The 18,536-nt window shown below is 40.6% G+C and overlaps 1 protein-coding gene across 3 annotated transcripts in view; it reads right to left on the bottom strand.

Annotated features, from left to right (window-relative positions):
• The window catches only part of USP49 (ubiquitin specific peptidase 49), an 81,788-nt gene that overhangs the window by 11,368 nt on the left and 51,884 nt on the right, over nucleotides 1–18,536 (bottom strand). For all 3 annotated transcript variants that reach the window (XR_013383528.1, XR_013383529.1, XM_077904035.1), the window contains exons 3-4: nucleotides 1,771–3,133; nucleotides 281–485 (exon numbers count right to left, since the gene is read on the bottom strand). Coding sequence is in view for 1 of the 3 variants with exons in the window: in XM_077904035.1 (XP_077760161.1) it covers nucleotides 281–485; nucleotides 1,771–3,105 (1,540 nt within the window). In the remaining 2 variants the exon portion in view is untranslated. The remainder of the gene's footprint in view (nucleotides 1–280; nucleotides 486–1,770; nucleotides 3,134–18,536) is intronic.

Here is an 18,536-nt window from a genome sequence, read left to right as displayed (position 1 = left end):
TCAGGATCCACACTTTCAAATGCCTCCCTAAATAACAGCTAATGTCAATCACAGCAGGAGTCAAAGGAAGCCCAACTCTTAGGTTTTGTTTTGTTTTTTAACATATGATGTCCACACACTTATTTTCAGAAAGATGGGAGAAAAAAAATCTTTAAAATATGCTTTAGAACCACTCAACATTATCAGTGTTACTTTTGACCAAAAGGGCAAAAGCAGCACTATAAACTGACATTCCATGTGAATGTTCCCCCCGCCCCCCCTCTATTCCCCCAGCACTCACTGTTACACTGGTCACAAGCGTAGATTCTCCCTTCCAGAGCCTCTGTCTCTGTGAACTTAGCCAGCATCTCAGTGAGCAGGCACTCTGTCTGATTCAAAGGGACAAACCCCTTTTCTATGCAGTGATACCGTTCAGGGAATTCCAGGGACAGATCCCAAAAGGGCTCAATGGTATTGGATTTGTAATTGCATGATATACATGTGACCTAGAATGAACAGATTGATTTACAGGTTATATAACCATCATGCTTCCCACATACATTTTTGCTCAATTTATAAAAAAAAAAAAAAAAAAAAAACCCACCAAACATAACTTGCCAAAACTACGTTTACAGTTTAATTATAATATTAAAATATTAAATGTGACCTTAAGAGCATTAGAGATAGTACTATCAGTATATATTTCTAACTATGATGCTAGCTGGAACTGGAAAATCATACAGCACACAAGGATTATCACCTACCCCTTTCTCTCCCAAAGCATGCTCTACCATTCAGTGCTGTAGCAATACAGACTGGAAATTATCACGGGACCATTCTCGGATCAGTCTGAGATAGAGGATTGGCAGATTCCTGTCTGTTCTCTCATCCTTACTCCTTCCTTGTCCAGACTTTGTCACTTCTTCCCACTCCAACTTGCCCCTCTTTTTTGCCCTTGTCTCTGGCAGTATCCCTACACAGACCCCTGTATTCAAAGAGCCTCAAAGTACCTTATGATCAGACCTCCTCACCTACTGTCACCTTCCCAGATGCACCAGTGGTTCTTCTTGTGGACCCACAGTGGGTAGAGGAAATGCCCATAAATACTCCCCCTTTACACGCTATAAAACAAAACCTCTTCCCAATCCATTCATCATTCTTTTGAAACCCTAAATACTGAGACACAAACCTCAATAACATAATGTAGAGGTGCCCACGTTTTTAACTCTAATAATTCTTTCTGCACATTCTCACAAAGTTGTATCTATGAGTCTTTGCTTATGTCCCTACATGGCCTATGATCTAGTAAATGAGAGATAATGGGGAACAGAAAGGGGACTTGCTTAGGCCTTTAGCATCCTCCGAGCCACCTCCCTTCATTGTATGTAAAGAATGTTCTGGAAGGAAATAAGGCTCTTTCAAACTACTATGGAACTAGGGTTATAATAGACAAACTGTTCAACTTCCTAAAAATCGATCAAGGATGGCCTGCCAACAAGGGGTTCTTAATTTTAACAATGAGAATGTTATATTACCTATATCGTCACTGAGGGTTAAAGACATTCGCTGAAGATGACGCGATATGGCAAATTCACCAACAAGGCCATTACAACGTACAGCACAGCGAAATGTACAATGGCCACCCTCCGATACGTGTCATCACAGCAGATGCTGGCTATCCTAGTTCGCCCAATGACCCCGGGGGGCATTCACGGGAAGCCCACTCCATCCAGCAAGTCTCCATGCGATGTGACCCCAGGCAGAGTCGGGAGCAGGGTGCGCCAACCTTACCTGACTGAGTAGCTGCCCGTGGAATATGGTGTTCACTACCTTTAAGACCTGTTTGGTGAGCTTCCTCTGGGAGAAGGGGATGAGGATCCGGCGCGTGGTGCCCTCAGACTCGAGCTCTTGCTGCACTTTGTGCAACAGCTCGCAGAGGAATTCCTGCGCGTCCTGCTGGTCGTAGCCACGGAAGGCGGGGATCAGGCTCCACACGGAGTGAAGCATGGCGAAGGGGGACACCAGGGCCCACTTCCCGGACCACATGACTCGGAAGAGGGTGTGCAGTTCGTGACAGAGGGAAATGTGCTTCGAGCTCGGCTCCTTGTTCTGTATGAGTTCTAGGCTCCTGCTGATGGAGGCCCCGCCGTTGAAGCAGAGGCCCTCGCGCTCGCACGCCTCGGCCCCGCCGCTCCTGGCCGACAGCTCCGCGGCCGAGGCGGCCGGCCTGCCCGAGAGCGGGGCCTTCCCGTTGGGGGCCTTGGGGAACAGCTGCTGGGTCTGGGAAGGGTCGAGGTACAGAAAACACTCGCGGAACTTCTGGAGGTGGCTGAGCACCTGCAGGATGGAGTTCATGTAGCAGGTGTTGCCCAGGTTGCGCAGGCCCGTGACGCCCGGCGCCATGGCGGGAGCGCGGCGCGGCGGCGGGCGGCCCCCGGCGGGCGCGCGCGGGGCGGCGGGGCGCGGGGCGGCGGCGCGGGGCGCGTGCAGCAGCAGGCGCGCGCTTTTGCGCGGAGGGGCGCTGGCCAGCTCCTCCAGCAGCCGCCGCTTCACCTCGCGCCGCCGCTGCCGCGCCGCCTCCTTCTTCCGCTCCAGCGCCTCCTCCCGCCGCCGCTGCTCCAGCTTCGCCTGGCCGCGGGAGCTCTTCTCGAACCACAGCCGCAGCGTCTTGGCCAGCAGGCGCTGGCGCCGGTACCACAGAGCCGTGAGCATCTGCGGCTGTCCCTGAGGAGCGCGCTGCGGCAGGACGGCGTCCTCGCCCGAGGCCATGGACCGCAGCGTCCGCCCGCGCCTCAGCGGCGGGTCCTGCTTCTGGCCCCTGACCGCCAGGAGGGAGCTCCTGAGCAGCTTCAGGTCCCCCTCCGGGTTATCGTTGAGCACGTAGTCCTTGCACAGGTAACAGAACACGTACAGGTCCCGGACCTCCATGGCCAGCGGGTGCCCAGTCTCCTCGAAGTGTTTCAGGGCGTGATCCTCGATGTAGCGGCCGCAGGCCACGTGGGAGCACTTGAGACAAGCCCACACGGACTCGGTGGTGGCGCACTCCCTGCAGCACCACTTCTGCGGGTTCAGGATGGAGTGGTCCTGGGCGAGCCGCAACCGCCCGACATGTTTGCATCTATCCATGTCTTATAGAAGGCTCCACTCTTTCAACCTGGCACGACAGAGCCCCCAGAAAGAGAGAGAGAGAGCTTTCAGCAAAATATTCTCGAAAAAGGCTTGCAACTGCCATTGTCAACTCAGTGTTCATTAGTTTTCAATTCAAAATTGGTTCCTTTGGAAGGAAGTTAAAAAAAAAAGAAAAATACTGGAGGGAGGGCTTAGCACCAAGTTGAATCTAAACATTTTCTAAGCTTGTATTGATTCTTGAATATCAGCTAATTTTTATGTGAGGCTGATTTGTATTCCTGAGGAAATGGCATTACTTTTAGTTCACATTGCACCCAACTGGCCACCAGGAGAAAGAAATTTGTAATCTGAATCATCTCTGAACTGATGATGTCCTGGAAGTGAAAGCCTCTACATCTCATACTGATCAAGATCCTAGTTGTATGCACAAAGGGACAGAGGCAAGGAAGAGACATGTTTCACATACCAGTAAGAGATGAAGACCTCCTCAAAAAGGCGACCCTAAGTTTCAATGTATTTCAAAGCAGAAATAACAGGATAAGATAAAGGTAAGAAAGGGAAAGTCCTCTATGGTACAAAGTATCATTTTAATTTTCTTGAGTCTAAAGAACCTCTCTAATAGTCTGTAAGCCTCAATCTAAATTTTTTTTTTTTTAAATAGGCTCTACGCCCTATGTGGTGTTCAAACTCAACCCCTAGATCAAGAGTCACAAGTTCTACCGACTGAACCAGCCAAGTGCCCCAATCTAAATAACACTTTATAGGTCTACTATGGTCTGAATGTTTGTGTAACCCCTTTCATATGCTAAAACATCAAACCCCCTTCCTGCCTCCTGAAGTGATGGTAGTAGGAGGCAAGGACTTTAGGAGATGGATTAGGTTGTGAATGGCTTGACCCTCATGGGATGAGCCTTCACGAATGAAATTTTTAATGCCCTTATAAAACTGCAGCAAAAAGCCAGTGTTACAGTCATGAACCATGAGTCCTTACCAGACATGGAATCTGGTGCCATGATCTTGGACTTCCCAGCCTCTGAACTGTGAAAAATGTTTCCTGTTTATAAGCCACCCAGTCTATGGTTATTTTTATTATAAGAGGAATTAAGACAATGTGAAAAGAACATGTACATCTTATAGAAAGGGTGGGAAAATGGTTACTTTCCTTACTGAAAGTATAGGTAAGTACAGAATTAGATCCGACTCTCAGGACAAATGGTGGAGTGGCTACTGGTTTAACCAAACTACCAAGCAAAAAGAAAAAAAAAGCAAATCTTGCAGACGAGATACATGAAAATGCTTTTTTAAGAAGTGGCAACATACTGAGTTTTGTTTTTTTTTTTCTTTTTCTTCCTGTCTTCCTAACATTGCTTCTTCAGTATTGTTCTTCAGAAAAGACTAATGGGCAATTTATCCAAGGAGAAGAAGCTAGACAATTATTTCAAAAGAAAACTTTATTTGGAACCTTGAAAGTTTTTTTCTTTCCCAGTATCAATATTTGAAATTCCCTAAAGGTAGTCACTCTTATAAAGTGAACTTCCTTCACCCCCATTTCTTCTCCTCTTTCATTTCTGTGAGCAAATGAAATTCCATGATTATGGAGTCACTCCGAGAAGTTTTAGATCTAGTACACTCTGTGTAGTCCCTTCAGTTGGTTTTAAGATGACCTTTTTGGCCTGGTCCTATTGCCAAAACCCACAACTATATCACAGGACCAAGTCAGAGATCCTTCCCATTTTGTAATTGCCCATTCCAGATTGACAAAGGCCATTCCTAGATAAGAAACCCTTAAAATCATACAAAGGAAGCACCTTAGATTATTTTCAATCAAGTCAGAGCATGCTTTTCCTTGAGTTCTTTCAGGATTTAGTTTCTTCTACATTATTTTTTTAATTATTGATTTCTTACAAAGTGCTCTTTAAGTCACTTCTCTAGATGTATTTTTCCATTTCCTAACTAGATACGATCTTCAGAGAGAAGATCATGTGTTATATTTCTTTTTTTACTCCTTTGTAATTTTACAATTTGTGGGTGCTCAACTCTTCATGGTCAAAGGTATTGTCAGAATTACTTTCCCACAAAGTCCAGAATGGTACTGAAATAACTATTTCTGTTTATTTTTTATAGGGCACAAATTAAAACACACATACATTTAAAAAATGAGATGGTGAGTAAATGAATTTTCTTTTTGATACTCATTACCAATTAAGAGTTCAAGTTGGGTACACATGATGCTTACAACCAATTACTGGGGACACAAAAAAGTCAGTAATGGAAGAATGAAGAGGGGAAAATCAAGAGATTGGCAATTCCCAAGTTTCTCACTTATATGATACTTTTTAAAATGTAGTTCCTGAGCCACTTACCAGCATCATAATTCCCTAGGAAATTTGTAATATGTAACAGATTTCTGGTCACAACTCCAAACCTGATGAATGAGAGTCTGGGGAGGGGTCTCAAATCTCCATTTTAAATAAGCCCTACAGATTACTCACTTGTACATTAAAACCTTAGAACCACTACACCAATCCAGTAAATTATTTAGGGATGAAGATATCCTCATGGAAATCAAAGAGAGAATTTTCTTTCTCAAAATCTTCCACTTTGACTAACACTGTCCAATAGAACTTTCTGTAATGATGGAAATACAATTTATCTGTGCTGCCTAATACCATATTAACTAGCCTCATGTGCCTAGAGTATTTGAAATGTGGCTAGTGAGACTGAGGGACTGAACTTTTAATTTTATTTAATTCTAATTAATTTAAATAGTGGCTGCTTGTGGCTAGTGGCTGCAGTACTGGATAGCACAGGCTTAAATACACCAGGACATATGATCTTTAACTCACTTGGCTTTTGTTTTATTTCCTTCGAAAGATTTAGTATTCACTGAATTGTATCTGAATAGCTTCTTCTTAGGACTCAAAACTTGGCAAATCCCCATTTTAGCCAACAGGAGCTTGATAGGTCTTCAGAAATTTAATTGTTACTGAGATCTTATCACATGAAACAGCACAGCTTCAAATCCTATAAAGAGAGTATCTCTGCGAACAGGAATACAATACCCAGAGCATTGATGTCTTGCAAAATCAACTCCTGTGCTAGAAAAAAATATGCTGGAACAACCAAAGCCAAAATAGAAAAACACTAAAAAACCATTCCACACCCTCTCCGTGGAGAGCTGTTAAATGGAAAGGGCATTCTGGAAATTCTTTCTTCCGATTTCATTTTCTGATCTATAAATCTGCTGATCACGCACATCTTTTCCTGCACAGCCCTTTTCCCATTACAAATCTGTCGTGGTGACTCACTAACCTGCCATATGGCAGAGTAAATCCATTCAGGAAAACACAGGGCTACTTTGCACCTCACCACAGTGATTTAAGCTAGGCAGACTAGCTTCTCTAGAGAAAAAACATTTCTGGATCATGAAATAGAAGCCACCCAAAAGTGACACAAAAGAAAAAAGCCACTTTAACCAACATACAAAATAAAGAATAAAGAGAACTCAACCCAGGTATACTCTGTTCAAGAAAGAAATTGTGTTTAATTTACCTCTCACACATACTCTAACTACTTTATTTAAGAAGAAGGGCTAACATCCACAGGCATAAAGGTTTCTATTTTACATTTTTCTGACATGTACATCCTTTCCTTTGTAATTCCCAAAGGTCACTATAGTCCTAACATTTCCACTTAAAACAGACATTACCCAGTATGACAGGCACCCAGTATCCAAGAGGTAAACTTGCAGTGTAACTGGCAAAGAACAAGTTGTGCCTTGATAGTTCTCCATCATTAAGTAGATCAGCAACTTTCAACAACTGTCATGCACATCCTGGATTGATCTGCATATGGGGTAAACTTGACAGCATATTAGCTTTTTGCTTCTTTAATTACCATATTTTAAAAATATGGATCAACTGGAGCTAAAAGACATAACCACTATTTAAAAGCATTCTACTATATTAATATAACTAATATAAAACTAAAAGGTAATGAGATCTTCAATTCATGCCTTTTGTTCTAGAAACTTCTAGATTTATCCCTATTTTTTTAAAAGTCTTTGTATGAGATGACTGAATATTAGAATCACTTTCAAAAATCTATAGTTTAAATACATGATTGTCTTTTAATTGGACTAGTCCAATTTTTTCTCATGTAGCAAATTTCTTAGCTGATCCTAAATGCGTAACTGCATCATCAGAATAAAACTTCTGGGGGAGAAATAAACAAAAAACAAATAGGAAAATAATAATCTCCTTTGGGGGAATTTCCATTTCTTCTGTCTTATCATCTTTTTCAGTTCTTAACTAGGGACAGTGGAATAATCCTGCCTGGTCTTGGTGAGACCAAGTGGCATAAATTCCAGCTTCAGAGAGAGTAGACACTATGGTAACATGCTGACAGCCTTCATTTACATAAAAGAATACTAATTACGTGGTATCATCAACATCTGCGATTCTGCTCACTGCCATATGCGACAGCGCAGGGTATTTTAACCCTTCAACTTACTAAGTGTACCCTAAATTGCATGTACCACAAAACTCGTAAAGATTGCTTGAAAAGGCACAGTGAATACATTTTTATAAACATTAAAAATGAATTTTATTTTCAGCTAACATTTTATTTCCAAGAGACATGTGAAAATAAAATTTAGTACCAACATACAATTAAGGAAAAATGAAAGATATAGTTAACCCAAAAGGGAATAATGCTATATCCTAGAGTATTATGCAGGGTTCTAAAAGGCTGTATTATAAATAGGATGAAACTAGCCTTCTGAATTTTGAGATGATGGCTAAAATAAAAAGATAAAAACAATAAATACAAAGTACAAAGTCGGAGCAGAGCCTGAGAGGGATGAGGTTAGTGCAAGAAAGTGTTCAGAAGCCCTTTGCTAAGGCAGTGCATGTGTGGGGATGTGGCTGAGTGGGTGGTATCCCTACATGCTGTCACCCTTCTTTACCCTCTCTGATTCTCCCTGAATGGGGTAGGGAGTGGGGGTTACCTATAGGTCAGAGCCTGGCTCAGGGACTCCCACGGAGGCAGAATTCTGAGAGACTTCAGAGGCTCCGACTAAATGTGCTCCTTGGCTCTCTGACCAGAGAGCTGGGAAGGATGAACAGTGAAAGAGCAGTGGCTCTTGGCCACATGTTATGGTATGCTGATGTGCTGGGTGTGCCTGAGCCCTGTGAGCTGTGTTATTGCTCACCTGGCCTCAGTAATCAAGTACTGGTGTTCAAGAATGAGTGTCTAATCGTGGGCAACAGCAGATTTAAGGCTATGCCTATGTGGTAATCTCTCTCTCACTTGTATTGGGACCTGACTTCTTCAGTTAAATAGGAATAGGATTCATCTAGGGAGCTCTGGACTGGGCCTACAGGTCTGCTTTGCCCAGGGCAGGGGCTGTGCCTGTGGCCCAGCAGGGAAATGACAAAGGCAGTACAACCATCAAGGAAAAAACAATCTGCTCTGTATCAAACACCAACTTCTCTGACCATATAGTAAGAGCTAGAGTTAGGTGTAAGCCCTCTGTTCCTTCAGTCTCTGCTCTCTTTTGTTCACCTTTCACTCCAGGTACACACATGCCCAAGTCTCTCCTGTCTAGACAAAGAAAGAGAGACATACAGAGAGATACACAGACACAGGTTTGCCCTGCCTCTAGATGATCACTGACAGTGTTGTTAGGCTCATTTTCCTTCTTCTTACTTTATTTCTGGCAAGATAATGTGCAGCTGCATCTTCTTCACAGCTCACTCCTTAACACATTCATTTCATAGAAACTATTTTTGCAAAGGCCATTGGCAATTTCCTTATAGCTGAGTTCATTAGCCTGAATTTTAGGCTACTATTCTCTGGTTTTCTTCCTCTGTCTGAAAATACTTTCCCTGTTTTTATGTCTCTCTTTCTTAAAATGAAGGATTTTCTCAAAGTTTTGCCCTCTGCTCTCTTCTCAGTGATTTCACCTATTCCTAGAATACATAGTATCATTTCTATATTGTATTTTAATTTTTAGGAGTACTTTTTTAAAAGTATTAATATAGTTTATATACCATAAAATTCACTCATTTAAAATGTACAACTAGGGGCATGTGGGTGGCTAAGTCAGTTAAACATCTGACTCTTGGTTTTGGCTCAGGTCATGGTCTTGGGTCCTGAGATTGAGCCCTGAGAGTCAGGCTCCACACTCAGCAGGGAGTCTTCTTGGGATTTTCTCTTTCCCTCTTCCTCTCCCCTTTGTACACACACTCTCAAATAAATAAATAAAATCTAAAAAAAAAAAAAAACCCATACAACTCGACAAGTTTTGGTATATTCAGAGTCCCACAAGTACTTCTGAGTATAAAATCTTCCTGCAGAGTCTCCACCTTAGGCTGAATTTTCACATTCTGATACCTGCATTATAGTATTTGCAAGATGAAGCTATTGAACATGTTCTGCACTTTTTGTTTGTTCGTTTGGTAGCTGAGATGACCATGGGCTGAGATATATACAGTTCCATCTAGGTCTCCAGGTGTTCAAGATACATAAGATGACTGATGGGGTTAGAGATGCCATCTGTGGAACAAAGCTAAGCTAGCTGGCCTTCTACAGATCTGGCTTTTTGATTGATTAGCCTAATACTCTTGCCACAGAGATCTGTGCCTAAAACTTAATCCCTTGTACAAGATGATAGTAGACTGGGTACAAGGTGGCCACAAAAGAGTGCTCCCAAGAAATTCTGAATCTACAGGGAACACACACACACACATATTTGCGTGTGCGCGTATGCGTACTCTTAATAATGTTATCTGTGACTCCACAGAGAAGTGGCAGCTAAGAGAGGATAACCAGGTTGGCTGTGCAAGCATTAAACAGGTCTAATTCAGAGCTACCTCCCAATGAGAGGGGACTATTTGCTACAACCTGATGTTGTTTTAGCAAAGGTCTACCTGACAAGCTAGTGTTAAATAAAGCAAGGTCCAAACTAAAGACTCCCACTTCTACTCCATTGCCATATGGAAAATTTCTATTGCTACCACTGAGAGAATCAGGGATATTAACCTTTAAAAATCTGACCACAGGAATCATGGTTTGTCCCTGCAGGATGCCTCCAAAATACTAGGTTCCCCACAGCAGCCAGGCAATCATCAAAAATGTATACATATGTCAAAGTATGTATGTGTGTGTGTGTGTGTGTGTGTGTATAATATATATATGCCAAAACTTCTTGGATTATGCCCTTTAAGTATGTGCAGTTTATTGTATGTAAGTTACACCTTAGTGGAGCTATTAAAAATTACACTAACACACACCAGTGAACAATTTACCCCTAATGAAATAATGGATTGAGACAGCAGCTCCTTATACTACTAGGCAAAAGCTGGCAGGAAACTATCAGGAGTGGGTAGACTGACGACACCTGACCCCAATGATCAATTTTACACTAAAAGCAGGATAATCAGACACTACAAGTGACATGCTGATACAATATAATAAGGGGTTCACAGTAGCATAACCTATAAAGTACTCTGGCTGAAAGAACTGAACCTGAGTCCAGTGAGGCATTTGGATCTAACTACTAGGGTATGAGAAATGTGGGAAACAGAACATGCTATCACAAAGCTGCACTTAGCCAGATTACCAAATCATAGTGTGGCAAATGCTATAGGATCAATGATCTGGAGTCTTTATTTTTTTTTAATTTTTATTTATTTATGATAGTCACACACACACACACACACACACACACAGAGGCAGAGACACAGGCAGAGGGAGAAGCAGGCTCCATGCACCGGGAGCCCGACGTGGGATTCGATCCCGGGTCTCCAGGATCACGCCCTGGGCCAAAGGCAGGTGCCAAACCACTGCGCCACCCAGGGATCCCTGATCTGGAGTCTTTAACAGATAAATGGCATAAAGAAAAAAGGGGATGAGGAGATGGAACTACTATAGACTATATGAAACCTAAAGGCGTTATCAACTACATTCAACGTGTGATTCATATGTAATACTGATTTGGACAAACCAACTATATAATAAGATATTTTTCAGATAACTGGAAAAAAATGTTTTAAAATATTGTCTGTCTCGACCTATATCAATATATATTTTTTAACAAGCTCATTGAGGTATAAGTGACATACAATAAACTGCATATGTTTAAAGTATACAATTTGATAAGTAAAACCACCACAATCAAAAGAATGAACACCTCTATCACCGCCAAAATTTCTTCATGCCTCTTTGTAATCCTTCCCTCTCCACCACAACTGGAGACATTTAAACACAGACTAAGTGTCGGAAAACATTTGGTATGGTAGCTATACTTTTTTAGTCTTTATATGTTAGAGACATCTCAAGTATTTATAGATAAAATATGATGATGTATGGAATTTGCTTTAAACTATTCTGGGGGGGGACCAGCAGGAAGATAGATGAAACATTGTCAAAACATTCATAATTGTTGAAGCTGGTTGATGAGTATATGGAGCTCATTATACTATTCTCTTTATTTTAGGGTATGTTTATAAAGTTCTACAAAAATTGTTGTAAGCAAAAGGAAATCTTGATACAAACCTATCATAAATTAGAGAAGTTCTGAGACCTTTCTTCTCTATCATCATTTTACCATCATATCTAGTTTTACTTTTTTTTTTTTTTCTAGTTTTACTTTGAAACACAACCTCCCCACTCCACATGAACATACCACATCAGTTTTTCTCAGCAGCATTGGTTCACAGAAGGTAGGTGACAAAATACCCTTTGGTCTGGGCCTCAAACATACCCTCCTTTAGGACCAGGTGGCAACTTCTTTGCAGGCCCTCCAAAGTTTCTTTTAGTTAACTTTACCAGAGTTTTGTCCATAAAAACTTCTGAGTATTTTTGTCTTTTGGGGTCACAAAGCCACTTTAGTCAGTCTGTTGAAATGCTCTTGCTTGGTCTAATGTTTTCTCTCTGAAACTGCTTCTCCTTTATTAAAAAAGAAAAACCTCTTTTTTCACAGTTCTCCTTCCTAATAACTGATAATGCAGGTATCAAGGTATCAAGGAGTTCATCTTGTACCTTCCTAAGTCTTACCGTGGTTCAGCAAACAGTAACATAAATCTCTGACCCTGGGCAAACACAGGTTACTCCCAGGCCACATGATGTTTGGCAAAGCAAATATAGCCACATGGATCCAATCCAATATTCACAAATATCAACCAACAGGTTGTTTTCCAGTTGAGACTTTGGAACAGTCTTCTCAGAGAAACAATGTTTTAAATAGCATGTGGCCCAGTGAAAGCCCATCATGTATCTACAGTATAGTACTAGAATACTAGCACTACCAGGATGGAAGCTAACTACCAAATGTATTATTTTGAGAAAATTAATTCAAAGTTTTAACTTGAAATGCCAAGAATTGCTCTCCCAGCTGCAGCCCAGGCAGTGAAATTGGGAAATCTCCCTCCTCCCACTTCCCCACGGCTGAAGAGGGCTTTCCACACATGGCCATTTGTATGGAAGACACATATATATGTTAGGAACTGCCTGCAGAGGGGGGAAAAAAAAGAACAATTTCTGTGAATGGAAAATAAATCTGACTAGAATTTACAAATGGACTGTCAGGATTAGATGCCAGTGTTGGTTATTTCAGTGGCTGTTCCAAGAAATGGGAACCTCCTCTTCCTAATGTCTTGTTTCTTAAAATGATAGCAGTATATTTAGTTCCATGCCTTTGCCATCAATACACCAAAGCACATCTTTCAGGACAAAGGCCCATCATATTTTGCATGAGCAGAGACACAATTTTTAAGCACTTTATTTCAAGAGCAAAGACGACAAATATCTAGAAAGAAGAGACCAAATACAAAGGGGTATTTGTTACATACATAGAAAAGGAGAAAACTGTAAGCTACAAAGAGAACACTACATTGAAGAATGCTTCAATGGAGAACAGATTAAATAAATTATAAATTGGCCATAGAACGGAAACCATCAGTTGTTTTTTGTTTTGCTTTGTTTTATAAAGAGGCAGACCTATTTGCACAACAATTCAAAATACAATATGTTAAAAAAAACAAAGGGGCAGAATGGTGTATATACCATCATGACTGTTAAAAAAATTATATACACACACAACCTCCCCCTCCCTCTCTGTTACATGTGTTAAGAGATTAAACACACACACCCTGTGGTGGCAAACTGGAGGTGGAGATGGAGAGGAGACTCAGTCATTAACTTTGTACCTTTTGGGAAAAAGAAATCATGTGTTATCAATTTTTAAAAAGGATATAGCACTGAGGAGACTGTTTCAACAGTCTTAAAAACTCAGGCATCAGCAAGATGACTGAAGAGAAGCACAGAGCATCCATGGTTTATTATGTTTTCATTAGAAAAGAAGATATAGAGACAGGAAGTCGGATGATATTTACAGTATACGGAGAACCTACGGAATTATATTCTAGTAGCACTAATCATTGCACAGGGAAAGACTCCCACTCCCTCTCCATAAGCTTATGACTAGCAAAGTGCAGACCTCTTTAGCTTATTGCAGAGTGGCAATATAGCTGAGCTTCCATTGGTCAAGTGTCAATCATTTGAAATTTCATATCAGCCAAGGTACCAAGGTAATTTCTACTCTACTTCCCCAGGGCCACTACCAAAAATTGTCCAAAGAAGTGATTTCTGTGGGAAGACTCTTGCCTTTCCCAACTCTCAAGAGATCTTCCCTTCCTTCAAGGACCAGCTTCTCACATAATTCCCAGTTTACTGGTCAGCAAGCTATCTCTCTCAACACCTAATCAACCCCTCTGAAGGAGTATGAGTGTGAGAGTGTGCGTGCACTAGAGGGTGGTAAGGCAATTGGTTAAATGGTGGAGGACCCTCCTCCAGACCACTGCAAGTACAAAACCCACACCATAAGCCTCAGCTTGTCAAGTCTGTAAAATGGAGAGGCAATGCTATCTACTTCAAGGAAATGTTCTTGAGGGATGCTCAAATAAGATGGCCATTAACTGCACTCTGAAAGTGAATGCCTCTAAGTACTGGCTGACTTGGCCATCTTGTCACCTATCCCTGAAAACAGTTACTTTTGCTTCCACAGGGCCTACATAAAGTTGGGCTGGCTAAGTGAGCAGCTTATAGTAATTGGCTGTCTGATCTTGATTTTATCCAGATAGTTTTGTTTAATATGGCATTCATAATAAAATACCCTTAAACAAGAAATTAGATGATTATTTTGTATTAAAAATGAGAAAAATCACTATTTTTCCCAAGCAAATTAAATATTTTTTCTAATATTATTTATTTTTCTTAGGTCTTTAAGACCTTTAATAGCAACACAAAGCAAGGAAAGTAAAAGTCCAATTGAAATGTTAGAAACAAACCCATAGCACCATAAAATGCAGTTGGATGAAAGAAGCAGAATCAGTCTCTGCTCCCTCTCCAGTGGGGGTATGCCCATTGAATATTTACAGGTCCCACAGAATGTGCTGCATGGCAAAAATATAAAAGAGGCCTTCTTTCAAATAAGGCATAGAAGGCTTTTCAAAGACATGAACTGTGCATGAACCCTCATCTCTCGTATAAGAATAAAGCAGCAGTGCTTCTGGGAACTCAACTATAGTAAGCAGACAGGAGAAAAGAGAGCCAGTGCACACACCCAGGCAATGAACCTCATGTAGTTTAAATCCCACAAATCCCAGCCACCTCTGCTCTTATTTTAAAGAAACCAACCCTTCTACCCTGCCAATGAGTCTCACTTTTTGGATTAAGACAATGACATCTTCATTAAAGGCAAATATAGAATCTTATAAGGGAAACACACAAAGCCAATCAATGATTAACAGCTAAATGCAGATTAAATTACCATAGCAGGAAGTGGAAAGCAGAGCTCTGAAGGACAGGGTGTTATGTAGATAGAGTGAGGAAGAAACTAAAGAGGGAGAGAAAGTCTGAAACCCCACAGAAGGAAAGACTTGAGTCTTAAGGGGTAATGGACATCAAGAAGGGATGGTCCTAAACAAAATATATGAGAACACAAAAAATAAGCTTCACAACTTCACTATTTTTTTCCCCAGCAACTCTCCCATGTTGCCTGTGGTCACTGTGCTGAACATTGTACATACCACCAAATTACATCAGAGATATATAATGAAATAAAGAATGTATGTAATTCATTAGCTCAATACATATGAATAACTAGAAAAGTAATTATTCTAAAGTTAAACCTTTCATTTCTGAACATGTGTTGTCTGAGTCTGACTTCTTAGTAAATTAGTAAAATTTAGTTAAATTTCAGTTAGTTATTTTTTAATTTTTCCTATTTTTTAGGGAGGAGGGATGGGGGAGAAAATCTTTTTTTAAAAGATTTTATTTATTTATTTATTTGACAAAGAGAATGGAGAGAGAGCATTAGCATGGGGAGCAGCAGGGAGAGGGAGAAGCAGGTTCCTCACAGAGCAGGGAGCCCGATGTGGGGCGCAATCTCAGGACCCTGAGCTGAAGGCAGGTGCTTAACTGGCTTGAGCTACCCAGGCACCCCAGGAGACAGAGAATCTTAAGCAGGTTCTATGCCCAGAAGGCAACATGGGGTTCAATCTTACAACCCTGAGATTGCAATCTGAGCTAAAATCAAGAATTGGACACTTAACCAACTTAGTCACCCAGGTCTTCCTTCAGTTTGTTATTTTTAAGTTAATAGCCACTAGCTGGCTATAACCCAAGGGTAAATAAAGTGCCCATCAAACCACCTTACTCACCTATACCAAACTTAATCAAAACATATATATTATTACTATACCTACTCACAATGAGAACCTACCTGAACAAATTAAGAACTAAACTGCTTTGAAGGAACTATTTTTTAATTTTTTTAATTAATTTTAAAAATTTTATTTAAATTCAGTTTGCCAACATATAGTATAACACCAATGCTCATTGAAGGACTACTGATTAAAAATATCTAATATTGGCAGAAGCAAAATAATAAATGTTACATATCCAAAAGACCAATCAACAGACCTCTAAGAGACCATTTAATGCATTACTAATTCCAATTAAGAGTCCAGCTTATGAGTCTGCTGGTAGAGAAAATATATCACAAAGGTCCAAATATGCCCTGGACCTTAAGAGGAAGGAGGGCAGGACCATCAAGGTGTTGGTGTCATTGAGTAGGTTCAGGAAATAAAAAAAAAAAAAAAAAAAAAAAAAAAAAAAAAGGAAATAAGGAACTTTTGGGGCACCTGGGTGGCACAATTGGTTAAGCGTCCAACTTTTGGTTTTAGCTCAGGTCAGGTTTGTGAAATTGAGCCCCACATTGGGTTCTGCGCTCAGAGTGGAGTCAGCTTGAGACTATCTCCCTCTCCCTCTCTGCACCCACCTTCAAGTAAATAAATCTTTAAAAAAAAGGAATAAGGAACTTTGTGTTCTCACATGATAATGATATCAAATATCTCCAAAACAGTAAACAAGGATTTATCTTCTGAGATTGAAATTAGAGGAAAAAAAGTAGTAAACATAATAATGCATCCGTTAAAAATACCAAAACCCTGAGATCTGAGTGACTGCAGAGTTCTGGGTCTCCCAATCCAATCAAAGTGACCCACATATAACCTTAGAGGTTATATGACTGTCCTGGACATATAAGCCTAAACCTGACCATAGACTAGAGGCCACAGGCAAGAGAGAGCATCCTCAGAGTAATAATTAAAGTGTTCTTTCTACATGGGGAACAAGTCCCCAGTCTGTAAATACAACTACTTGAGCCTGGTGGTATCAAATGAGGGCCAGATACCATTCGTCACCAAAACCATTCAACAAGACTTCCTTTGCATTAATTCCTTGCACAGAAAACTAAAATTGATTTTTCCATGCAGCCTGCCATCAGGGAGAAAATGTAATGACCACCAAGTTATAGTATGCTTCACAGTTATATTTGTCACTGTAAATGAATCTTCTAATCATTTTGACTACACAAGTCAGTTCCTAAGAAACTGGACATCCTAACGTGTTCCCACAAAATTGAGGTTCTGAACCTTTAGAGTTAAGGTCTAAACCCTAGTTATGAGTTCACCAAGGTAATGCCATCTGCAAGGGCCAGTAAGAAGCTAGCTAACTAGCTAGGGGTAGTTCTCTATCTAGGATCCCTCCAAGTAGAACATAGTTGGACAAAATTTGGCTAGGGCCAGATACTTTCTAGTATTTTTATAATTAACTTGCATTATAATTAACTGAACTATCATTTGCTGGACATTACTATATCCAGGCACTGTTCCAAAACTTAATGCGCGTCTAGTCTTCCTGACAACCTGATGAAGTAAGTGATTTTAAACTCATTTTTAAAAGAATATAAGGGCTCACAGAGAGGTAAAGAAACCTTTCCAAGGTCACACTGCTGGTATATGGCTAAGCAGTGAGACAGATACCAAAGCTGGCTCTTAACCAAATATGACTGCTACTGTCAGAAGTTTAGATTTTTACAATCTAATGTGACATATCTCATTTAGTTATCATTTGCTTGATTAGTAGCCTAATGTTGAACATCTTTTCAAATAATTATTAAACATTTTGTTTTCTCTTTTGTGAACTGACAAAACATACATTCACCACTTACCTAGCATTCACATAAGAACTTACCAGAACCAGTAAGAACTAAACTGTCTTGAAGGTGCTATCAACAGAAATATATCCACTATTGGCAGCAACAAAGTAATAAGCATTATAAATTCCAAGAAATCAACTAACCTTTGCCTACTTTTGGATCTGGTTGTTTGTCTTTTCTTTATGAAAGGAGTTCTTTATATATTCTGGATATAAGACTTCTGCTGATTAGATGCATTGTAAATATCCTCTCTCAGTCTGATGCTGGTCTTTTGTTTTAAATAAGATTTAGTTAATGCAAACATATGAGGGCATTCCGGATGGCTTGGCGGTTTAGCGCCACCTTCAGCCCAGGGCGTGATCCTGGGGACCAGGATCAAGTCCCACGTCAGGCTCCCTGCATGGAACCTGCTTCTCCCTCTGCCTCTGTCTGTGCCTTTCTCATGAATAAATAAATAAAAATCTTAAAAAAAAATGCAAACATATGATGCAATTTAGGATTTTGTATTTTATGAAATCCTTTCTTTACTCAAGATAATAAAGACATTCTCTTTATAGTATCTTCTCTGTTTTAAAGTTTTACATTTGGATTATTAAAATACCTCTGGACAGCCTGCTTCTCCCTTTCCCTCTGCTTGTGCTTTCTCTCTCCCAAATACATAAACAAATCTTTTTAAAAAAGTAAATAACGGGATGCCTGGGTGGCTTAGTGGTTGAATGCCTGCCTTCGGCTCAGGGCATGATCCTGGAGTTCCGGGACTGAGTCCCACATTGGGCTCCCTGCATGGAGCCTGCTTTTCTCTCTGCCTGTGTCTCTGTCTCTCTCTGTGTGTATGTCTCATGAATAAATAAATACAATCTTT

The sequence above is a fragment of the Canis aureus genome, chromosome 7, assembly GCF_053574225.1.
Source record: "Canis aureus isolate CA01 chromosome 7, VMU_Caureus_v.1.0, whole genome shotgun sequence".
Lineage (NCBI taxonomy): Eukaryota > Metazoa > Chordata > Mammalia > Carnivora > Canidae > Canis > Canis aureus.
The sequence above is the reverse complement of the archived record's forward strand: the minus strand, read 5'-3'. Positions and strand labels throughout refer to the sequence as shown.